General features: G+C 41.9%; 1 protein-coding gene across 1 annotated transcript in view; it reads left to right on the top strand.

The window, feature by feature from the left end:
* Positions 1–1,728: 1,728 nt before the first annotated feature.
* The window catches only part of SMS (spermine synthase), a 44,555-nt gene continuing 21,084 nt past the window's right edge, over positions 1,729–25,199 (top strand). The window contains exons 1-2 of the mRNA XM_085050610.1: positions 1,729–1,887; positions 17,435–17,555. Coding sequence (XP_084906736.1) covers positions 1,836–1,887; positions 17,435–17,555 — 173 coding nt within the window. The 5' untranslated portion in view covers positions 1,729–1,835. The remainder of the gene's footprint in view (positions 1,888–17,434; positions 17,556–25,199) is intronic.

Genomic DNA, 25,199 nt, shown 5'->3' with positions numbered 1-25,199 from the left:
TTGCACCCAATGAAGACAGTAAAAATCAATCCATAAAGCTCCTTTATGCAATGAGGTAACTGAAACCACTGCAGCAGCCACAAGCAAAGGTGAGAGAGAAGAGATTTTAAAGTGCAGGGATTTTACTGGCTGTCTTGCATGTCTGGCAAAGAAAACCCCACCAGTACAGAGATTGAAGTCAGCAGCAAGGAAGCATTGATTTTGATTTTTTGGTTTTTTGCTTTCTTTTTTTAAAAAAAAAGACGGCACTAAGAAAAATCAGAAAAATCAGAAAAATCAGTTCTGTTTGGGTGGTTTGTGTATCCTTGTTGTCCTTCCTGGAGGAAGGACAACAAGGATACACAAACCACCCAAACAGAACTATGTAATCCCCTACAACATCCAAGATTGGATCAAATATGTTGACTGGGAATCTCCAAAGCTGTATTTTTTAGCTAATTAATCATAAAACCCTTCAGCCTCTCACACATGAGCTGTGTCAAATGAAGACCACCTGACAAAAGTATAGTTAGTACAGACCTGCAGATATCTGTGCATCTGCTGATGCTCTTCTCCAGTGAATGTTTTGGCTTTGCTCAGGGTACCTGTGTGAAACTATAACTGTTCAAAACAAGGATCCTGTGAGCTTGCCCTGAAAAAAACCTTATTGAAAGTCATAGAAATAATCACGGTAGCACATTAGATTACACACTAACAATTACTTGTAAATCTCTTCATTTAATTGTGGAATCATGTGAAACCACTGATGCCATGGCATTGTGCAAATCCACTCTCATTCATGCAATAAAATTAAAGGGATTTGCCAGCTGGCAAAGCTCCTAGTAACCGACACAGTCAAACATCTTCCCCGTACTCGGCACTGGTGAGGAGTACTGAGTCCAGTTCTGGGCCTGCCTGTTCAGGAAGGACATTGAGGTACTCAAGTGTGTCCAGAGCAGGACAACAGAGCTGGGCAAGGCTTTGGAGCACAAGTCTGACGAGCAGCGTAGGACACTGGGGTTGTTTAGCCTGGAGAAAAGGAGACAGAGGTGACTTTATGCTCTCTACAATTCGCTGAAATGAGATTGTAGCCAGGTGGGGCTCAGTCTCTTCTGCCAGGCAGCCAGCGACAGGACCAGAGGACGTAGTCTTAAACAGCATCTGGGGAGATTTAGGTTGGACATTAGCAGGAATTTCTTCACATAAATGTTAATTAGACACTGGAATGAGCTGCCCAGGGGGGTGATGGAGTTACCATGCCCGGATGTTTTTAAGGAAAGACTGGACATGGCACTCGGTGCCTTTGTCCAGTTGACACGGTGGTGTTCGGCCACAGGTTAGACTCGGTCTCAGAGGTCTTTACCAACCTAATTGATTCTGTGATACTGTGATTCTGTGGTAAGTCCTGTAGCTAGCTACTTCTGGATACAATTTTTCTGGGTTTGTAACTGCATGTGATTCACGTAATTTGTGGCTTCAGCACGCTGTTTTACAGTTATCCGTTATGTATAAAAAAGACTTTTATTTAAAGGGCCACGAGCCGCTCGGTGCCCACGGCGGGCAGCAGGTGACACTGCCGCCCATGGCACCGCGCCGCGGCCCCGGCGCCAGGACACCATCACGGGATCTCAGGGGCCCCGCAGCCCCAGGGCTCCGCACGGCTCCCCGCACACGCCGAGCGGCCCAGCCCGGGCTCTCCGGCCCGCCAGCTCCCGGCCCGCCCCGAACCGCCCCGGCCCCGCCCGCCGCGCTCTCCCCCCGCGGCGCCGCCGCAGCCCCGCGCATATAGGGCCGCTCCGCCGCACGGGCCGCGCCGCAGCCGCCGCTCCAGGCATGGCACAGGGCTCTACCTCACTATGGCAGCAGCAGCGCGGCACAGCACCCTGGACTTCCTGCTCGGCGCCACAGGTAACCGGGACAGAAGACGGCGGGGGGCGCGCCCCTTGCCCACCCCCAGTGTCGGTGTCTCGCCCGGGCCGCCGAGGATGAGGCCCGCCCGGGCCCCGTGCAGCGCCGCCTCCCCCCTCCGGCCCTTTCCTGGCGTTCCCGCCGGGCCGTGTTTGCCGCCGGTACCCGCCTCTGTCCTCGGGCAGGCGGGCGGCCCGCTGAGGCCTCCTGCCCGGAGCCCGCCGCGCCGGGGGCTGCGCGGCCCGGGGGGAGCCGGCGGGGCCGGGCCGGGAGGGGCGGGTGTGCGGGTTTCCCCGGCGCGGCCGGCCCGAGGGCTCGCTTCCCCGCGGGGGCAGGGGGCGAGAGGTGCCGAGCCGCGGGGCCGGGGAAAGGGCAGGAGGGCCTGGCTTGCGGCCGGGCCGGGGCACCCCCGGAGCCGCCCCGGAGCTGCGGCTGTGCCGCCACTGCGCCGCGCCCGAGGCGGTGCGACGAACCGGGCTGGCGGCTGCCGCCGAGCGAGGCGCGGGAGTGCGGTGTCACTGCGGTGCTGCTCGAACCTGGCGGAGGACGCGATTAGCGCTGGAGCCGCCGGCTGTGGCAGGGCCTGACCCTGCGGGGGGCACGTTCGTGCCGGGAACCGCGGCGGCAACCACGTTTCCCGGCGGCCGAGGCGGGTGGAAGGGTTTGATGGGGGAAGGGGGGAGCTGCCGTGGGCGCCAAAGCGCCTCGCTGAGAGCCGAGCAGGCCGCGGGCTCGGTGTGGCCTTCCCGCTCCCGGCACCCGCCTCTGGGGCCCGGGCCCGCCTGGCCCTGTGTCGAACCCCTTTCTCCTTCCCGGTTCGGTGTGAAGGCAGTTCCCTGCATCTGCAGACAAAATCTTTTAAAAGCTTGGTTTGAAAAAGAGGTTCCTGACCATAGGGGCTTTGCTGCGTGCTGTGCCCTTTGTGGCATTGCTGCATGTGCACTTCGGAGAGCCGGGAGCAGGGAGGGGAAGGTATCGGTGGACTTGTCACCAAACGGTGTGCTTTAGGATAGTGTACTGTGGTTTTCACAATGAAAACCTTGCACTTTCCCTTTCACACTGAGTTTTTTTTGAGGGCAGCTTAGCCACTCTTAATGGTGACCTAATGGCAAATGAGATAGTCCTGCTGTTTTCCTTGTGCTGGGCTAATCTAGTATGAGCAGAATTGGTAAGCTAAACTAATGTAAAAACTAGTTTCATAGAAATCAACCAGCTCCCACAATGACCTGTTTGCCTCTGTTTCCCTGAATGGGTTCAAGAGTTACAAAAGTTACTCTCAGAAGTTACATCAATGACTGTCTTCTGCAGAAGGGTCAAAATTGCCAGGGATAAAGTAGGTGTATTGAAAATAAGCCGTGAGTATGTGAGCTCCTCTATGATATAAAAGGCAAGGCCGTTAATTAGAGAATGTGGTAATGATTGTTATTATTGCTTTGGTTTTAGGTAGGCTTTTCTGTTCCATTTCCCTTTGCTTTTGAGGACAATGTTTGCATCTTTCTCTGACCAAGATGGATCTCTAAACAGGGTTGGGGTGATGGACTCACTATAGAGCTTTTGCTGTGTAGATCAAAGGAGGAAAGAAGCATTTTTCCCTTCTTATATTTGTCTCAGCACACTAGACATCTTCATTGAGGTGTGAAGAACTTTCTTCCAGCTGTGACTGCTCAGAAGTTGGTTTGTATTTTTTATATGGAGTTTTTTCTCTCATCTATTGTTTATGGTCCAAAGCACAAAGAGTTATCTAAATAGGAAGAATCGATGAACGTGCATGTGTAGTTTATGTTACAGGACTTGAACCTTAAAGCTTAATCACAGATTGTCTACTAATTGAGTTTTTTCTCCAAATTTGGTGGGCAGTTAGAATTCTGAATGGTCTGGAATGCCATGAAACAACATTTAGTAAAATTAAATGTGTGGGTTTGGACCTTCAGATCTTGTGCAGATAACATGTTTTTTCTAGGTCTCATCTAAAGCTGTTGCATTTCTGTTTGCATTCTGGAGAAGGCAGAATCTGTAAATTTGGTAAATGTACACTCCTTGTTCTTCAAAACATTAGCTGTGTCCTTGTTTTTTGACAAATGTGTATTTTTGGGTAGGTATGAATATAACAATTAAAGTTGCCAGCTTATCATGGAGTCATAGAATGGCCTGAGTTAGAAGGGACCTGAAAGATTATCTACTTCCTGCCTCCCTGCTGTGGGCAGCTACACCTTGGGCTAGGCTAAGTTGCACTGAGCCCCATCCAAGCTGGCCTTGAACACTTTCAGGGATGTGGTATCCACAGCATCTCTGGACAGTCTATCCCAATGATTCGCCAACCTCACAGTAAAGAGTCTTTTCCTAACATCCAACCCAACCCTATTCTATTTCAGTTTGAAGCCATTCCCCTTTGTCACTCCAGGGCCTTTTGAAAAAGTTTCTCTCCGTTGCTCTTCTAAGTTCCCTTCAGGTACTAAAAAGCTGTGATTAGGTCACCTCGAAGGCTTTTGTTTTCTAGACTGAGCAATCCCAAGTCTCTCAGACTTTCCATGTGGAATAGATGCTCCATCCCTCTGATCATCTTGGTGGCTTTCTCTGGACTTACTCCAACAGGTCCATGTCCTTCCTGTGCTGGGACCCCAGAGCTGGCTGCAGCACTGCAGGTGGGGTCTCACCACAGAGGAGCAGAGGGGCAGAATCTTCTCCCTCACCTGCTGCCCATGGTGCAGCCCAGGACACAGTTGGTTTTCTGGGCTGCAAATGCCCATTGCTGGGTCATGTCCAGCCTTTCACCCACCAGTGCCCCCAGGTCTTTCTGGGCAGGGCTACTCTTGATCTGTTCATCCCTAGCCTTTGTTGATACCAGGAATTGCCCTGACCTGGGTGCAGCACCTTGCACTTGGTGTTGTTAAACCTCATGAGGTTCTCATGGGCCACTTCTCAAGCTTGCCCAGGTCCCCTGGCATGCCATCCCATCCTGCAGGTGTGGCAACCATACCTCTCAGCTTGGTGTTGTCTGCAAACTTGCTGAGGGTGTGCTCAATCCCTTTGTCTATATCATTAATGAAGATATTAAATAACTGGTCCCAGTACGGATCCCTGAGGGGCACCACTTGTCCTGTGTCCCAATGAACATCAGTGACATGTGGTTGTTGACTGCAACCCTCTGGATGTGATGGTCCAACCACTTCCATATGTGCCAGACAGTCTACCCACCTACTGAATCTGGCTCTTGCCAATTTTGAGAGAAGGATGTTTTGGGAGGTTGTGTCAAAGGCTTTACAGAAGTCCAGATAAATGACATCTGTACCTTGTAGGAAGGCTGTACAATAGTCTGTTTCATTGTGATGCATCTTGCAATATCTGTACATGGTAGTGGTGGTGGTGGGGGGGTTAAGAATCTGCTTGTCTCAGAGTCATATGTTTCTCACTGTTCACTCTTAACATAGCAGCTATCTAAAGGCTTCATTGTTATTGTCTACCATCAAGACTGAACATGAGATAGTATTTGAGATGTTAATAATAGATCTCTGGGATCTGTTTATTACGTTGTTCTCTGGTATGTGTAGCTCATCTTTATCTTCAGTCTTTGGAGGTTCTCTGTGAGTAAAGGAGGGAGGCTGTCTTTATCTTTGGCGGGGAAAAGATCCACAGGACACAGCTCTGCATGAGGAAGATGGGACTTAGACATGTGTTAATATTCGTGTAGCTATTAGCAGCTGCTAGTGCTGCAGAGTGGTGTAGATTCTGGTGGGTTGCTGTCACTGGCTGACTTACTTGGAATGTGACAAACCCTTTCAAGAACAGCCCTGGTTTCTTCAGGTAGGCCAGTTGTCTTGGGGTATGGGACTGTGGAGCTTGTTATGTACCTTCTTCAGGGCCCAAATGTACTCAGCAAGCATCTTGAGAATGATAACTGTCATGTAGCCAGCTCTTAATGTTTGCAGTCATCACTTCCATGAGGTTGTTGGAAATGCCAGCAATGTCAATAAAAACATGGGTCTGGGCAGTTAGAGCAAACAGGTCCTCTTGTGTTGGTTTGAGAGGGGGAACACAGTACTGCCTTGGGAATGGGGTTGCATGAGATGAATGAAGCCATATACTTCTGCTGAAAGCTACCAGTTTTTTTCAAACTTTTTAATAATTTTTTTCATATACTACAAAAATCTCTGTATTAGTCAAAAGAAAAAAGGCCCTTTTGCCTGTCCTTATAACTGTTTCCTCTAATTAGGTATCTCATTAGTTTTTTAGAAATAGTAATAGTCAGTTAAATATAAGCAGGGTTGAATCTTTGATAGCTGGACAGCATAGCCTGACTTTCAGTGATGGTCTTCTCAAAAGCTGATTAAATTAGCAACTGTAGAGTTCAGCCCTTTCAGAAGAAGTATTTTGCTTATCTTTGACTCTGGAGATAAACAGACAACTTCAGCAGGCAAACAGCATAGTGTTCCCTATCCTAAAATACAAGAGGCCTACTTTAACGTTTATGAAAATGGACACAAGTCAATTGCCTACCTTAACTGGGGCATAGAAAGCTTTAGTTGGGTCTTTTTGTTAGTCATTCAGATGAGGTGAATTTGAGACTCCTCAAGTTATTTAGTTTGAGGACTTTATTATGAAAGTATATGGATATTTGATGCCTTTTACCTCTACAGAACTGATTTTAGATTTATTGTGTGTTATAAACCTGCTTGCACATGGGAGTGTTTCCATCCATGCATGAATTTGTCATATAAGCTTAGGTTTCTTGGTTGTTCAATATTGAACTGATTAATGTTCTTCAGGTTTCTCCAAGGGTGGGAGGGGAGATAATATGGAGACTCTTGTGAGATTTGGGTTCTTCTGTTTGCCTCAAGGTTGCTCTGAAAGGCAAATTAGTTGGAAATCAGTTTTAATTGTCTCCAGGTCTACTGTTTGGGATTATTGCTGGGGGTATTATATGTAGTTCATGGTACAGTGGCACAGTTGTGCCCATAATCCTTGGGGCCAGGGCACAGATGAGTGAGCTGGTGGAGGAGAGCAGTGATTACCTGAGCTGGCACAGTTACTAAAACAAATGCTTAGGAAGCTCTTGGATGAATTACACCCTCTGGGAATTCTGAGGTTGGAGTGAGTGCAGGTAAGTCAATGGTTAAATTTTTAAGAACATGGTAAGTGAACGTGTGTGTGCACATGATCTGGTTTTCCTCACATTTATGTTTTCTTGGAGATAGAAAGAAGGGAATGACCTTTTGTAGGAAGAGTGTCTTCTCTCAGTAGCTTTGTTCCCGTCTGCAGGGTTGGGTCCACTGCTCAATTCTGACACTGTGCAGAGGGGAAAAAGATCTTAATTATCAGATGTTCTGAGTTACTCTACTAAATATTTTTTCAGTATTTAAGTTTTCACTTAGGCTGTCAAATTGTTAAATATTTGAACTGCATGCAGTTAAAATAATACTTTCATTCTTGTCTTTGTTTTGATTGGAAGCCTTAATGCTCTTCATAGAGCAGAACCACAGTTTTATGTGCTTATTTTTGGCTGTGCTGGTCTAAACTTTTGAAGTGGGGGGAAGGGTTGATAAGGTTTTGAGTTTTGCAGCTCTTTGAAGCCTTGTTGAGTTGCCTTACGTTAAGAACTAACTAAGAAAATGCCTTTCTGAAGGGACAACCTCCCAGGAAGAGGACTGTTTAAGAGAGCTAAATGCTGAGGGGACTTGCTTTATTGGCTCTTGCTTGCTGCCATTTCTGAAATCTCTATCTAAATTTCTACCTGGGAAAATGCTGCATGAGTTCAGTTGCTTGTGTATTTTGAGCTGTGTCTTGCTGTAGTAAAGACAATTTGGAACTGGTGCTGATTTGGTTTGTTTAGCAGATCATCAGCAGTTCTAGATGTTGAATCATTGTCTATACCATACTAACTGTGGAAATAGCAGAGAATTCAGGAAGAGATGACTGGCATTGAAAACTTGTTATTTTTCTTGAAAATTTTGGGTTTCTTAAGTAAGTCAATCTTGGGTATGAAGGAGCAAGAAACTGTCAAGTCCATTATTAGTTTAAGATTAAGATTATGAATGAAACTCATGAATAAAACCTTTGAGCACTTAGCTACGTGTAGAGAGTTATTTTTAATTTGATATTCTCTGGTGGGTGCTTTTGCTGCCCTATGTACTGGAGATGCTAGGATTTTGTTTTTCTTATGAGACAGATTCCGCTTTTGCGGCTGGAGCTGGCTGCAGTTAGCTGTAAAAACATATTAAGTATATTTGAACTTCTTGTGAGGGAATGGCACCTCTGATCCTTTTAGCTAAATTTGACTGGTTCTGTCAAGCATTGGATTGTCTGAAGTGCTGAAACATCTGATTGCAGTGATAACATGCAGATGATAGGCTTATCTCTTTACCTTATTGATTTATGGTATGTGAGCAAAATTTGCTGACTCCTTAGCTATGATCTGTGTGCGAAGACCATGTAAATAAGGATTGAACAAGGCTCAAATGTCTTTGGAGCTTGCAACTGTGTTATCAACCTTGGCTAAAGGTGTGTTTGCAGCTGCATTTCAGGAATGGGTCTGTTTTGGTTGTGTTTCCTTAGCAGCCTCCATGAGTGGTGTGGGCTCAGGCTGTGCTTTTGTCTGGGCTGTTGTGAGCTGAGCCCTGCAGATCTCCATGTTCTAGTTCTGACAGGCCTGGGCTGAGAACTGGCCTGCTGAGTGTCAGAGCACAAACGGGGCTTGTCAGGAGGTGTTAATACAGGAATTAATAGCTTTCCATTTTTAGCAATAAGGACTGCTATGAATTCATTCCCTGCTTTTGTTGGTTTCTGGTTTTGAAGATTAAAATGCTTCATGACTGTAACTTTGAAAATACAATTATCTGATTCTCCAGCATGATGTCAAGTTTTCAATGGCTGCTTGCTCAGACATGAAGGAACTGTCACCTGCAAAGGTGAAGGTTAACAATGTGGGAGATGTTTTTCATGAGGGTATGGTTTGAGGCTATAGAGCAAATTCCTGCAGGAAATGAAGGCTGCTTTTGGCACATCAGTATTTCTCTGACCATGCCTTTTAAATATCAAAGTCTTTGAAAGGAGAGAAAAGTATATAGGACAAGTACTAGTCACTTAATATGTTTCTAGAAGATAGTCAGGTGATAGGTGATAAAAGTGGCTTGAAAGATGCAAGAGACCAGGAGAGCTGATATTATTTGGGCATGCTGAGGTTCTGTTACCAAGTGTGTTTTCTCTTTTACTGGATTTTTGGTAGAAGTGCTACAGGTATTTCAACAGGTACTAAGGTTTAAAATGTGAACAGTCTTTGTATGCCAGTTGATGGAATTCAGTTGTATGTTGCTGGGAGACAAATGTAGTTTGTTGAGTCATTGAAACCACACTTGTTGATATTAAGGCTCAAGTGGAGGCCTAAGTTGTTTTTTTGTTTTTTTTCAGAGTTAGCAGAGAATTGCTTTATGTGATCTGTTGTGCACATTTCCAGAAAATAGGCATTTAAAATTTGTAACTGCAGTAGGATGCCATATCATAACTAGCTGCAATTAGATGCCAGATATAGGAAAATTGCTTTTAAAGCATATGTTTTTTCAAAAATACAGAAAGAAATAATGTGTAAATGTCAGAGTGAATGGGGGAGACTCTAATAGTGATTGAAAATACGGTCCCTAATGTGCTTCCAGCAGCAATGAGGGTCTTCTAAAATTTTGCCAAAAGCTAACAAGGGAAAACTGCTCTCACAGGTCTCTGTGGTGGGTTCTTTTTAGTTTTCCATATTACATTGTGCTGCAGGAATCATCGGGAGTGAGCCTTCAGATAGTGGTGAATCCACAAGCAGATGGACCCTGAATCTGTACAGTAATCAAGCCAGAAGTGTGCTTGCAGTGCTTCATTTCCCAAGTAACTCCTCAGTTATCTAAGATGATAATCAAGTACTCCTGTGAATAAAATCAAGGTAGATGCTGGAAGGTGATCCTTTCTCTTCATTCTTTCAGGTAGTTTCAGTTCCAGGCATTCTGTAATTTTTTTTTTTTTTACCTTGACTTTACTGGCTCTTCTGTCGTCAGTCACTGTTACAGTGAAAGGTTTTTCTTTTTTCTGGGTATTAATTATGCTAATAATAGAGGTCTTCTGGTGGTCACTGCCTCTGCTTATCTGTTTGCACTGGTACAGATTTTCAGAGAGACTCCTGTGAAGGATGCATCCTGGCTGCTGCAGGTATCTCTGCAGGACTATGGCATAATGCTGAGGCTCTGTGTACCTGTAGTTGTCCTGATCTCTGGCCAGTGTGCCTTGTCCAATGTGTGGGTACAAATTCTGTGTGGCAGAGTTTTGGAGACCAGTAAATATATTTCCCCATACTAGTAGTAAAAGTTGAATAACAAAGCTGAGCTGCTTCACTTCAGTGATCTGTCTGAAGCCTTCTTTGAGTCAATGTCCATGACTTAATAAAATAATCTGCACACAAGTGTGTGGTAGTAGGTGTTAACAACCTCCCAGATAGACTCCTCAGCTGGTCAGTAGGATTTATCCATCCTGAGTGATCTGAAGATGCAAAATGCCTTTAGGAAGGCTCTGGCTTTTTTTTTTTTTTTTCCCCCCCAGAAGTGAATGGTGTATTAATAAGGAAGTCAGTCTGTGGGTTGATGGTAGGGGTGTGGAAATGGCCTCTGGTTATAAATTTTTTATTAATAAAGTGCTTTAATATTCACAATTAATTTTAAATTGGTCTTCCAAGTGTGAATGAGCTCTGAATTAGTAACAAGTACTTTCTTCTGGTTCTTTCAGTATGTATATTGCAGTGACAGGTCTTCATTTGTGCTTGAAATGGTTTTGTTAGCCTACCTAACTTCATGTGCAATGTGCTTGTGTTTTGTGCAAACATCAAAATTACTTGTTTAGGTAACACATTGACTCAGTGACCAGTTGTACATGAAAGCATGAATACATAATTTTATTTTGATGCTTTACTTTTCAGTTTGGCTTGTTGTGAAGAGAGGGGTAAAACAGGAAAGTGTTTTGTGGAGCTTTTACAATCTGTTTCTTGGTTTCTTTCTTCTGCCCCTTTACTGTGGTATGCTCTCTGCTGTACCTTCTACCTGGGTTGCTTGTTTGTGCTGTGTTTCAGAAGCACTGAACAGCATGGTTATTTTACACCAAACTGTAGAACAGTTGTAGAATTATCATGGCTGCTAAGCATGTGGCATTTCCTCAGAGAGAATGACAAAAAAATTGTATGCTTTCTCTCCTTTCTAGTAAAGGTGCTCAGCTTCTGCTGCAAGTTTGAGCAGCAGAGGTGATGTTAGAGTAATAAAAGCTCCTTGATACAAAGATTCTTGTCTCTAAGAAAGCATTTGTACCTGAGATGCTACTTGATGAGGAATAAAACTTCCCAAACTTCTTAGCAATCTTTACGTCTTCATTTAAATGTGTTTGATTGAAAATTCATGGAATAAAGGTAAAGATTGGGAATGCTATGGCATAGTCTAGTAAACCTTATGTTCTGCTCTCCCAGATTAATTAAACTCCATACTGTGGAGTTTTGTGATTGAAAGTACTGCTATCCTCGTAGCAGAAGTTCACCATTTAACATTTTCAAAAAGATGTTCTTGTCTAAAAGACAAGATGGAAATGGAATATTGCTGCCTATGGAACGATTTTGCTTCATCACTTCCACTACGATTTAGAGCCAAATTTACTTTTTCATGCAATGAATTTCAAATGATAAGACACCTTATTAAGTTGACTTTATAGTTAGTCATGGCTGTTGTGTGTAATACTGTTTCAGATTAGTCTTACTCTGTTTCTGTGCTTACTGTGGTTCCTGGAGTTATGATGGTGCCATTATTCTGCAATTTGATAATAGATGCTTTTAATATTGTAGTCCAGTAACTAGAATTTTATGCCTTCTTAAGGCACAACAGCAAGGCCACCTAAACCACACTGATACTGGAATGTATTGTTACTGAGGGTGAGTTTAGAGAAAACTTTAGAAACTTTAGATTCAAAAAACAACCAGGATTACTCAGTATACAAGATCAGTTCTGGTTTTGTGTACAGTAAATTGGATTTTTGACAGCCCTAATACAACTAAACAAGTAGAAGGAGGATGAAGGAATAACTTCTTTTTAATGTATTTATTCCATTATGGAAGTGGATGGACCTCATAGACCATATTTGCTGGAAACTTAAGATCTTCTGTAGAATTCTCCTTTGAAAGTGATTATGGAACTGATACGAAGGTGGTGGTAGTGCAGATGAGAAGAGAGGGTTGAATTCTCCTGTTTGTAGCTGAGTGTCTTTAATACTTTGAGAGCTCATTCTGGTTCATAGTTGTTTTACCCACAGTTTTCTGAAAGACACTTGGATGCACAGAGTGCCTCATGTTGGCTGTGGTGATGGCATGGATGTGCCAGTGAGTTCATGCACTTGCTGATGTGAGACAGTGTAGCTGGGTCTGCCTTAATTCACTATGTAGCTAGAAATCCTTAAAAGTAGGAATGTGGGAGGTGTTCTGTGGAAACTTTTGGAATAAGCAGCCTTCTACTCTTAGCCTCGTGTAACACATAATGAAATAGAGTAAGTGCACTAGGAGACTTGATCTGCTTTCTTATGGATGAATGAGTAGTAGATGACTATTCCCACCTGCTGCCCCCTTAAGCCTCATGCCATACATGCTTTGTTGACTTCTGTGTCTTAAGTCAACATGAGGATGATCCTTACAGGTACATATTGATTGAAAGGAATAATTCTAATATAGTTTTCTGCTTCCTTCTGTTTTTTGCTTTTGCAGAGCTGGCAAGGACAAAGCAAACAATTTTTCCTGTGTGTGAGTTCTGATGGGAGACTTTGAAACGTATTACGCAGCAGGTGTATGTTGCTAACACAAGTTGATTTTTTATTTGCATCTGTTAATGTGTAAGGAAAAAGCTACCTGCTTTGTTCTGGGCAGTAATGAAAGCAGGGGCCTTGGAGTGTGCTTGGAGGTGGTACTTGGAGGACAAGGCCCAGTTTAGGTAACTGTTGGCATTCTGACTTCAGTTGAGTCTGTGGTATTGCTGCAGAAACTTCTGTGGATAGTCTGTTCCAAACACCAGTGTGCTCTGCTCACTCATTTTCTGCAGGTGGATGCTTTTAACTAGGAGAAAAGAAGTACAGTTCTTAAGTTTCCAGGTTTTAAGAGAAAGATTGCAATGCAGGAGTTGATGACTAAGTGATAACAAGTTATCTGCAAATTATTATGTACTGCTCTATCCTCTCATGTACAGTGGAAAGGGGGACCGAGGAGGAGGAGGCGGTGGCTGTTGACTTTCCATAAACTGTTGAGACTTTTAGCTCTTGTTTTTTAAAAGTTATATTTTCTCTAGTACTAAAGGAAATCTAGGACATGGAAAATACATGGGAGCCTGAAGCTTCTCCTTGGCTCTGAATTTTAAAATTTATGAACAGTTTGCTCACTAAACATTTCTACAGCACACCTCTTAGTGATGCAGTATTTTCATTGTTAAGACTGACATACAATATTGGCATTGGAAAAATGCCTTGGATTAGTCTGTGAATGAGAGATCCCTTGTACAACTATATGCCTGAGGACACTATTTCCAGTAAGTGGTGATGGTGGAGGAGGCCACCAGTTTGAGTGTGATGGGGTCAGTGCCAGAGCAATCAGGTGGAAGGCATCTCCTCCTGCTGCTCTTCTTGAGCTGCCCCTGCACCTCAGCTGCCTAGAAATAAATCTCTTCTCAGGTGTGTTCCCTTCATCACTTGTATGTGGTGCCCTCCCACCCTGTACTCAGTATTTCCTTTTCCTGTAAGATTTTTTAAGAATTGGAGTTGATAGGTAGAGTGCCTATGTGCAAGGATATCAGACTTGCAAAACACAAAGATTTATTACATTGAAACCATTTAAACAGCTCTGAACTGAAACAATATGCCAGCAGTTCAGGTTGCTGTTTACTATTAGCATATTCTGCATCTTGATTCCTAATGTGTGCTAATTCTTTAATATATTTTTAATGAAACACTTAATTTGATTAGTTTCCTTCCCCTTTTTCTATTGACTATTTAGCTAACAAGGGAAAAAAGCATCAGATGCAGAATCATATATAAGTGCTTTGATGTGTTCTGTTGTTTTGGTTATGTTATATTCTCACTTGTTAGAAGAAATTACTTAAAATCAGGGTAAGAAAAATTTGAAGTTGAAAATGGGATGAATATTTTCAAATGAGAATTAATCTGTTCCCATAGCTTACTGAGATTTTGTTAATCATAGGGCATGAAGAAGTCTTAAACCAGAATATTTTTAGAGATAGTCTGACTCAATAGCAGATCACTCCAACAGTGAACTGAAGTATGTGGGTGGAACTAGCCAGTGTTGTGCATGAGGCCAGACTTGATGCTTATGGTGACTGGACTTTGCTCTCATGTTCACAGATTACTGTCAAGTACTGACTGCTTTGCTGCTCACATTTCAGAGGAACATCTGCAGCTGCTGCAAGACTTCTCTTCAAATGTGCTGGGGTTCAAAAACTTTCTGGCTAAACTGGGCATTAACTTTCCCGAGAAGTATATATGTCTCAAATCCTATACACAGTGGGTTTTGTTCCTGTTCTCTGAAGTTGAAACTGTGGGCCTTTTTCACTCCTTCCATCGGATAGTTATCAAATACCTAAACCAGTATTTTATGCTTGGTATCCAGAGTTTGTTTCCTTTGTTCCTGAATAACAAAAAAAGGTAATGACTACTTGAACAAGCATTTAGATGTAGATTCAAAGGTGTTCCTATTGTTCTAATCACCATTGTCCTTTCTGCTTATCAGTGCTTGATAAAGCATATCTGAGCTTGGAGTGAGGTGGTGACAAGTGGATTTGGGCGTGAGATCCTGAGATTGCTGAAACTTCCTGATGCCTTCAAGCAACCACTTATGCCTCAAACATTTTATAAAGGGATCTCCAACTTTGGAGAATTAATTAGCCCTCCAAGGCAAATCTTGTGTGGTATAACTAAAAGGATACATGATGAAAGAGCATGTTGTTGTTTTAATTTCCTAAAGTTAATAGCATGATAGGAAGAGCTTAATCAAGCTTGTGCCAAGGTCCTTAGTGAAGAACTCTACTGCTGAGTGATGAGCAGTATGTGAGGGGTTGGTATGTTCATGGAGCAGAAAAATATCAGTGATGATTTGTCCTGCAGTGTCTGCCAAGATGCACCTAGGAGGATTCCTTGAAGCTGTTAAAAACAGGCTAAACGTGGTATGAGCACTTCAGTTCTTTCGGTCTGTTCACTATCTTGCAGAAGTGAAGTGGTTTGGGGGTTGGTTGGGCACTGGTTCAACTTGGGTTTTGTGTCATTTTACTCTTGGCCCTGGGAGGGTATGGCATGCGTTAATAAACAGTTCTTTAATGTTTTTGTGGTGGTGACTTAAGAAATAAAGTATGGAAATGGACATTTATTTTGAAAAAGATGAAGAGAATAAAGGAGTTGGGCAAGGAAGCAAATGCTACTGAAGAAGTGGGGTCCACATATCTGAAGTGACAAATTCTTTATGAATGTACTGCCCTTGGAGCAGCTGCTCCTACCTTCTGTGAAAACTGCTGATGCCTGCCAGAAGCTGCAAGTTTAAAGTGTGCCTTGCGAAGTTGCCTTCCCAGTGCAGGGCTGCAGAGATTAGAACCAGGTTAAGAACTGTGACTCGTAGCTATGGCCCCATTTATCTATCCTTTTGATGTCTGAAAAACATGTTGGTTTGATTGCTGGCCCACTTATTGCCACTGTAACCATGGTTACTGGGCAGACAAGCTGTGTACTCTGAGCCTTGATAATTGTGCCATGGGAGAACCTGACACTGGATAGGAAGCCCAAAATCTTACTCTACAGATGATGCAGATTCCTACAGGAAGGTAGGGGGAGGAAGAAGTTTCATGGTGGTAATGGACTGTGGTGTTTTATCAGTGGTACTACTGACTAAGAAGGATCCAGCAGTTAAATAATTCACTGTAATCTAGCAATTTAGTTTTGTTTGTTCTATTTTCTTTTAGTTTGCAACATGGAGTTAATGATTGAGATGTAGAGGGTGAAAAATAAATCTATCTCAAAACATGCATCACGATCAGATAGTCTAAGCGATAAGCCAAGCCTTTCAACTTTTATTAAATATCCTTGGCTTTTGGGGAATTGGCTTGCTCTTGACTTTGTGCTTGAAGAAAAGTAAACACTATCAGTTATTTCAGTCTGACTGGTTAAAACATTCAGGGGTAATTCAGTCCAGGGTTTATGGATGGGCAAACATAAGTTTCAAGTAATCAGATTTTTAGCGTAGCCTACTGTGGAGTTGCATAGAGATGATAGATGAGCTGAACTTCGATTTATTTAGTACGGACTTTTTTTTTTCCAGTTTTTTATAGCTTTTACAACTGTTTTATTCTGGAAACTATTGTCTGCAGGCTACCTTTACTGGTTTCCAATGTATATGTGTTTTGGGAGCAGGGGGCAAAACAAAATTATCTTGGAAATACCTCTTTAATAAGATCACGATGGGGAAGAGTGTGCCTGTGCTGAAGCATTTGGTTGTAAGCTGTGCCTCCATAATGTAGCTGTGCCAGGTGATTTCTCTGGTAGAGCTACTGTAAATCTTGGTTACATTGTTGACATAATGCATGACCATAGTGGCTTCATTCTGTGGTTTGTAAAATGATGCTACTTGCCTTACTAGGACAGCCTGTAGATTAGTGTTTTGTTAGGTCTCCTCACTGACACTGGTGTGATAGTCTTTCCAGTTTTGTTTCTGTTCTGCTAAGTGCAGCTTTAGGAGCATCCTCCGCTAATTCACCTTGTCAATTCCAAAATATATGGGCAAAACTTACAACTTGTTTTTGAGATGCTTGTTTGAAGAAGCTAAAACTGTTAATTAAAACTGTGTTGTGGGTAACAAAAACCCACAAAACTGTGTAGCAGACTTGAGGATTCTGAACAGCTTGCTTTTGAAGGTAATTGTGCCATAATAACTTCAATTATTTCCTAGTGAGTTTTTGTGTGCTCTTCTGAGAGATCTTTTCCATAGTATCCTGAAGATTTCAACTGGGGACTTGCTCTGACAGGGGTGTTAGAAAAAAGGATGTTTGTGTAGGGGTGGAGTGGATAGGTTAGTCTTCAATGCCTTTGTGGTTTTCCAGTACTACAGCTTAAATTTTTTGACGTTTGTCGGTGCTGTGGTTTCTTTTCAGAATTGCTGTTTGTGTATTAGGTGATTTTAAAAGTAATTATCAGTAAAGGCTTGTGTGGATTGTGATACAGTAGATGACCAATAGTAGCCATAATAAAAATACTCTCATTACATCCATAGTAGATAACCATTTTTGCTCAAGTGTGAAAACTGATTTAAAAGAAAATTGTTTGAATACCCATGCACTGAGAAATATCTCTGGGGAGATGAGGATGGGGAGAAGATACATGAAAGATTGTTCAAATGGTACTTAAAGAAAAATTAATCCAGACTGCCAGGAAAAACTTTTCAGCCTCTAAAAAAAGGCTGAAGTAACTTAAGTGGAAAACCCTCACTGATTATTTTTTTTCTCTCTTAATCTTGCAGCTGATTGTAATGCCGTTCTTAAAGCTCTACAGCCCATTTTTCAGGAGCAGGGAATGACAGAAACCGTTCATAACTGGGAAGACCATGGTTATTTAGTAACCTACATCAAAAAAAATGGCAGGTGAGTAGATTTTCTTCCTCTAGATTATGTCCCCACTGTCCTTCCTTAAAACATTTATTTCTCTCTGTATTGTATCTCCTGTGGTGTTGACAGAGCAAGCTATCCTTTTATCAGCCTTGTGTATGAAGTAGCTATGATAAAGGAGAATATTGTTTATAATCTGGACTATGTCATCTTGCAGTTTGGATATCAGAAGGTTGAACTGGTCAGTCTGGTCTGTACCATAGAATGATGCCTTGGTCTGTGTCCTTCCAGATGCAGGACAGCTCAAGTCAGTTCAATGTATTTGTAATTTTTCTGGTCATTAAATATGTCTAAACATGTTGGAGTCTAACCCTAGCATGTGAACAATGACAGCTTTGTGTCTCTGTATTTAAATGCTCTTATATGCTTCAAATTCTCAAGCAGCTTCTGAAATAATTAACAGCATGATAAGGGTGGCTGATGTCATTAGTGACACAAAAGCTGAGTCTGCTGGGACAAAGTGGTAAACAAAACTACATTCACTTTATTTCCTGATTCTGCTTTACAGTGTGAGGGTTACTTGACTATGGTATACATTAATCTGGTCTATTTATAAGTAACTACCATGATTTTATTGCACTTCATTTCTTTACAGTTACTCTGTTACCTGTTCCTGATGTTATTGTGGCAGTTGGTGCTTTTGGGGGTGCTTGTTTTTTGGTTTTTTGCTGGTTGGATTTGTTTGATTGGGATTTTTTGTGGGTGGTTTCTTGGGACCCTAACTAAGGCAATAAGTGAGTGGATAGGAGTAGTTCTGTGTTCATCATTCTCAGTTGTGCTCTATGAAGTTTTTAGTGTATATCAGGTAGGTTTTCAAATGTGATACTGGCTTTTTCTGCTCAGAATTATTTGGTTTTTATACTTGATCTGCCTAGAAAATCCTGTTATGTGTATCTTGCTTTTGTACAGCCTTATTTGTTCTGTTTTTAGTTACATGTATGTTTATATTCTTCCTGAATAATTTCACCAAGATTCCAGTTCTGGTAACCTTTTGTCTTTGAGGTCAGTGAAAAAACAGCAAAGTTAGTAACTTACTACTCTGATTCTATCCTTCCTCTCTATTGAGTTAAGCTTTCATGTAATTCTCCTAAAAGGACAATATCTAGGTTCTACAAATTGTGAAAAATTAAAATACAATATACCTAAAAGTAAAAAGAAGTTAAAAGATTTAAAGGTTGGTTTTATTTGATTACCTGGTCTCATGTTGCTTTCCTGCATTTCCTTGAGTTAGAGAGGGACATGAGATGTGAATTCTTAAATTGGACTTCTCTTTCCAAACTCATCTGATCAACCCCCTTAAGATGCCTCTTCTAAAGCAGCAGTTTCAGAGTTAAATTGCCTCTCTTTTGCTGTGTTCCAGGAACTTCCTAGAAAACAGCCTTTTGTTGCATAACTTTTCCAGGAGATTAGAGAACTGGCACGTGGAAGCATCTCTGAGAAAGGTTCTCATCAAAATCGAAATTCTAAAATATCTGACTTGATTGCTCTTGTTACACTGTCAACTGAAATTATTTTGATGCAAGTTGCATTGTCTTTCTCAAGTGCTGGAGTACAATACTAGTGAATGTGTGAAGGAAAAAGAGTGTAAAAGTTGATTTCTTTGTGTAGGAGAGGTGGGGAGGAATTCATGATAGAGAAACCTGTGCACTGGTGTACAGTGCCCTCATGATAACAGAAGAGTTGGTCAAGTTGCCGGTTTCCTTGGTAAAGCATGGATATCCTGTTGCTTGGAGTATAGGCCTGACCATTCATATATTGGAGAACTCTAATGAAATACACCTCTGGTTAATTTTTTAGCTGCTTTTCAGAGCTGTCCTCATTTAGAAAGCATCCTGTTCTCCTCATTTCCTCCCTACTCCCCTATCATGCTGTTTTCTGAAAGCTGTGTGTAATAGATGGGCTTCAGCAATTGCTGAATGTTGGTACAGGTTTCTAAATGGGTTGTTTCCTGCATGTTTTGCTGTTGGTAACGTTGTACTTCCCAGCAGCATGACACATGGAATATTCCAGCTCTTCACTATGCAGCTAAATACAGATTAAGTTGTATTAGACAATGGTTCAAAATATTCTTACTCCTGTTGGAAGATGGGGAAGTGGTCTACTGGCCTTCCTGCAGGGAAAGGAGGGAGAATCTATTGTGTTAGGTTGTGGTCCTCTATATCTCCAGCCACTGTTTATTGTTGAGCTTCTAAGAGAAGCTATCTGGGAGAGCATGATAAACATAGTAAAGATTTGCAGTTTGTGATATAGCCTCAAAACTGAAGATTGAAGAACAAGAGTGCATGGAAGAGCTGAGCATGAAGAGGAGATTGTTCACTTTGCAAGTGCCTATTTTTTTAAATGGTGTAGTGTGAAATGTAAATTAATAAAGAATGGTTATTGCTCCCTTGATATATTCACTGCCATTTGAACTCCAGTGTCTACTGGATTTATCTTCCTTGAAAATTGCTCACTTTAGTTTGAGAACTTACTTTCTGTAATAAAGTATTTCTTGTGCTTTGCCAGTCCCATTAAACTCTCAATTAGGGAACACGTGTGCAGGAGAACTTTCTGTGAATTTTGGCATCTCTGCACTTTTGTTTCCTCTGGTTGTAGAAAGTCTGTATACTTTTTCTAAGGTAGCCTTAAATGGTATATTTCTATTAGTGTAGTTTGTTTATATTTCTGTTTAAAGTAGTTTCAGTTAACTTAAACAAATGAAGTTGTAAACCCATAAAACCTGACAGACTGGACAGTTGAAAAACCTTGCAAAACAAACACATTTCACAAGTTGTAAGAATAAACTGATGAGCACATGAAGGATTTCATACTAAGTAGGCTTTATTTTAATACCAGTGAGTTTGTCTGCACTTTATCTTAGTGCCCTAAAAGATCATATCTTTTTAGCTAGTTCAAAAATATTACCTGAAGCAACTAAGAAGAAATCAGCCAGGGCATGCAGATTTTTACTCATTTTTCCCCTGCAAAACAGTGTACTTCATTTCCAGCTGCAGCTTGTAGTAAAACATGGAAAAAAAAGAACTTTGATGGAGGGGTAGGTATGTCATGAGCAGCCCTTGTAAGGATGGCTGGTTGTAACTTGTGACAAGCTCCCTGGGATGAGGGATGGAGTGGGGAAGGGTTGTGTGAGGATGTGCACACAAACACATTGTTAGCCAGCCAAAGGTGACTGAGCCATTGCAATACAACAATGTGCAGTTGAGGTAACAAGCTGGGTAGTAATACCTAGGAAAAATATTTGAGATGAGATAGTAATATTTTGCTAAACAGTGTCTACACTCCAAAGTTTGCTGAGATAATCCCCATGGCCTGCAGGGTGCCCTGTGCTGCAGACTGTGGAATTGTGGGCACTGCTGTTGACCAAACTTTGACAAATATACCATGTGAACAGCCCCATGGAGGGCTGTGCTGGTTGAACGAATTGGAGCTGATTTGGGGATTAAGTCATGCTTTCCTGTTGTCATTATCAAAGCAACAGATCCCCATTCTCCTTTGTCTAAAGCTAAGCAAGCAAAAATCATATGTTGCAACTCTACCTGGTCTATTTACTTTGTGATTTGTTTTGACAAAGAACCTAATTGAGGGAGGTTCAGCTGAAAACTTTTACTAATGGGGTTATCAAGGCAAGGCTCTAGAGTGGGGCAGGAAATTACTCACTTGAGCCATTCAAGTTCTCTGAAATGATGGGGATGGATGCACTTTCTGCTTTGACCACCCCCTTGCCCAAACTGTGTTTGGGGAGCAGTAACATGTGCCAGAGTGGAGCTCTGTCTCTGAGTTTTGGAGCCCCAGCAGTCTCATTTTTCTGAGCTGTGTGTTTTCAGATTGCTTCCAGAATGTTTTTAGGGTCACATTAAGCAGCATGTTTTTACTGAAGTGTCACTATCTTGGACTAAACAATTAAAAGTTAGGTTTAAAAAATGTGAGGTTTTTATCTCTTTTAATGTATATGTTACTTTGTACAGTCATAGTGCCCAGTGTATTTCAACAGGTTGGGAAGAGTTATTAAATCCACACTAAGGAGAAAAATAAGTGAAGCTAATATTTGGAAATTGGTATCTTCTCAAGTAATAATTTATTTTAATGTCATTACTACTTGTGAGTAAGTAGTCTTTTATTGTACTGCATAGAGCTATGAGGTTTTTTTTTTCTTTTGCACATCTAGGCTCTCTCTTTTGTCATGTTCTGCCTGCAAGTTCTTCAAAAACCCCCAAAACCTGAAACCTGAGTCATCGTTTCTATCGTAGAAGAATGTATTTTAGAAGGACTTCGACCTCCCCTCTACACATACCCATTTTTAACTTCTCTATCTGAATTCTTGTTTAGAGAAGTATAATCCTACTGGCATTTGACTTCACTGTTCACAACAGTGCAAGCTTTAACAGTTGAATTTAGTTTGTATGTCACTGAGATGGTGACGAATATGTTAACACTGTGAAGGGAGAGAGGAGTGTGTTTACTTTTTCTGTGTTAGTCTTTTGCTAACCATTCTGTATGCTAGTCAGCATATTTTAAAGGAGCAGGATGAACATTCCTCAGCTCTTTGTTTCAGGCTAAAATGTTGTCGTTGCCTGTGGAGTTACCCAGAGTGTAAAAATGGGCTGAAGAATAGGAAGCAGTTGGTAGGAACCAGCAACAGCTCCTGTGGTAGCTTTTATTGGTTTAATTTTTTTATTCTCTAAAAACAAAGCTGGACAAATGGTGTAATGAAGAAATGTGATTGCCGTGTTCCTTACGGTCCCTCAAGTACTTTGTAATTAAGATGAACAACACTTTTTAAAAGAGTATGTTTTAGTGAAACAGTGTTGTGCCATTTTTAAAAAAATTCCATTTTCCTAGTATAAGCAGATTTTTATTTCCTCCCTCATTGGGTAGTTTGGTAGGTAATGCTTTCAGTGGCAAGCTTTTTTGGAATACTTGAACTATTTTATAGTGACTCAATGTTAGTCAGCAGATAAGAGCTTTGATGGGTAAAGAGAAGTTTGTAGGTACCTGTCTGTCTATCCAGTTTTATTCTCTGGCTGTGGGGGTATTGCGAAATCCTGTCCTGGATACATGGGGTTGCAATGTTCCTTACTTCTCAGTACAAGTAACTAAGGTAGGATGATAAACATTTTGGGTTAGAATATTTAGATCTCTTCTTCCTAGTTCTGTTCTATTTCCAGCCGTTACTTTTTGATTTGTGCAGTTTGGAATTATTTGTTGACATCTGATGTTTCCTGAAATTCAGGTGGTAAGATGCAGCACTTAATAGAATTGTTTCTGTAGTTGACACTTGTTAGCATACAAGCATGAAAAGCTTCAGTACTGCCTTGGAAGATGGGAGAGGTGCGAAGGTGCAGCAACAAGTGGAGCCTTGTTACAGCAGGGGCTGCTTCTCAGATGCAGATTTCCTTGCCAAATGGAAAGGAAGAGGATACCTCTTCACTGAGGTTTTTATTTTCCCTCACTACTTTTGTGAAATCACATGCAAGCACACACCAAAAGTGTGCCAGGTGGTTTATTTTTAAAACAGGAATTATATTTTTCAGAAAGACAAGAGGCAGAAGGGGAGACTTTTGAAGAAAACTTCTTCCTGCCGTTTGGATTCTGAAGTAATCTTTCCTGTATTTTCATAGGTAGAAAATGGAGACTATTACCATTGTTTTTAAGAATCCTCCTCCACATATTAAACGAGCTGCTGCTGCTAAAAACCTGGATTCATAGATGTTCTGCCAAGTAGACAAATGTAAAATGACAAAAGCCAGCACAGCCTTTGCTGTCTGCTGGTTGAAGCTAGTAAGTCTTATGTGGGTTCAGCTTTGGCCCACCACTACTGCCTTAATACTACTCAGTACTGGACTGTTCACTTTTTTGAGTATCCTTGTACTGTTGGCTGCATGTTTAAATCTTTACAAGCATTTTGGCTTATTTTAGGTGTCTGTTTTTATCTAGATGGCTTATAACCAAGGTATAACCAATCTGGAGCTATATTACTGTTGAGAATTTTTAATTCCATCAGAGTGTTTTTTACTGTAAATTAACTGAGAATATCAGCCAGAAACTTGGAACTTGACTTTTTGTCTCATTACACTGCTCCATCCTGCAGCCTGCCTTTCATGTCCTCCCCCTTGTCCCAGGTGTCAGGACCCTGCTATTCTGGTAGGGGTGACAATTGGATGAAATGAATCATGGTCTGCAGTGCTATTGTCTCTGTATTCTAATGCTGTCATATCACTTATAAATCTAAAGTTGTGTGGTTGTGCTTTCAGACCAACTCTCCTCTCTGCCTCTCGTTGTCTCCCACCTCAAAGCAGAGGCAGGAACATCCCATACTGAGGCTTCCATGGAGTCACAAGGGAAGTGAAGATGTCAGCTGTCAAATCGTGTGACAGCTACGTGATTCTTGAAGTTAATTTAAAAGAGAACTAGAGTCACGGGACAATCAATCTGTTGTTCATTTGTGCCAACAATTCCTAGAATATGAAAATAAGTTGATAAAAAACTTTTCTAATTGTGAAAATATTTCTGACACTGTGCCAGTTTTCAGGGAACTAAATTACGGAGCTGTCTTATGAACCATGTGTACATATTTCTGTCTGTAGTGCCACAGCTCTGGGGACTTAACCCTTTTCACTGTGAATGGTTGTATCCAAAACCTGCTGGAGTGACCAGTACTTCCACCTACCGAGTTCTGCTCTTTTGTCTTTCTCTCCTTTAAAAAAGACCCCAAACCATTATCTAAACAGAATTCTGCTAGGCTGTTGTGTTCCCTAACCAAAAACCTGTGTGGGAGGACACCTAGTGGGTAAGCTCTGGGATGGAGGGAGGGCTGCTCCAAGGTGGTGACAGTCTGTGGGCTCTGGGTGTGCATGTGTGTGGTGAATAGAAACGCCTTTCCTTCCTGGATGCAAGAACTGTGTGCAGAGTCTTGAGGAAAGCGTCAGACTGCCCAGAGCCATCCTCTGAAGAGAGATGGGTGACAATAGTAACACATGAGAGCTGCAGATCATTGCTGTTCCAAAGCTAGCAAGGATGTTTTTATACTTGAATTGCTTCAGTTTCATAGTTTGGTTGTTTTACAGTTACTAAAAGTTATATTCAAATAACACTCAGGGTTTTATCTCTGACTACAGCTAAGGGCTGAAGTTCCCAGCACCATGGGAGAGAGGGTGTTCATATTGAGGCAGACAGTTTGCAAAAGGAGCTCTGGAAGGGACAAAAAAAGGTGGGAGTGATAGGGAGATGAGAGGTCATCTAAACTTTTTGTCACAACGAGAGTTGGTTTGTGTTTTCCTTTGGGGCTGAGTGGAGTGATAAGAGCAGACAGGCAAAGAAAGGAGCATTCAGAGAATGATACAGCTTTATCTGAGTTTTTTGTGTTGTACGTTTCTATCTCTGAATACCCTTCTTTCTTTGTTCAGTCATTCCTGTTCTCATTCCCTCTTCTGCTCTTTTTTTCTAGTGTATGTTTTTCACCTCTACTTCCTTTGTGTAATCCCCTTGTAGCCTTTTTCTGTTTCCCATTCCCTCAGAATGGGAAGGATACTGCCTCTGCTACACTGTTTTCTGGTGTCCTTCCCCACTGCCCTTAGCTCTTGTTTTGTTTGTTGCAAGTTCTTGAAGATCCACTCTTTGTTC

Source organism: Lichenostomus cassidix, chromosome 1 (assembly GCF_008360975.1).
Source record: "Lichenostomus cassidix isolate B80296 chromosome 1, HeHo_3.0, whole genome shotgun sequence".
NCBI classification, from domain to species: domain Eukaryota; kingdom Metazoa; phylum Chordata; class Aves; order Passeriformes; family Meliphagidae; genus Lichenostomus; species Lichenostomus cassidix.
Note: the sequence above shows the minus strand (reverse complement) of the source record. Positions and strands in the feature narration are given on the sequence as shown.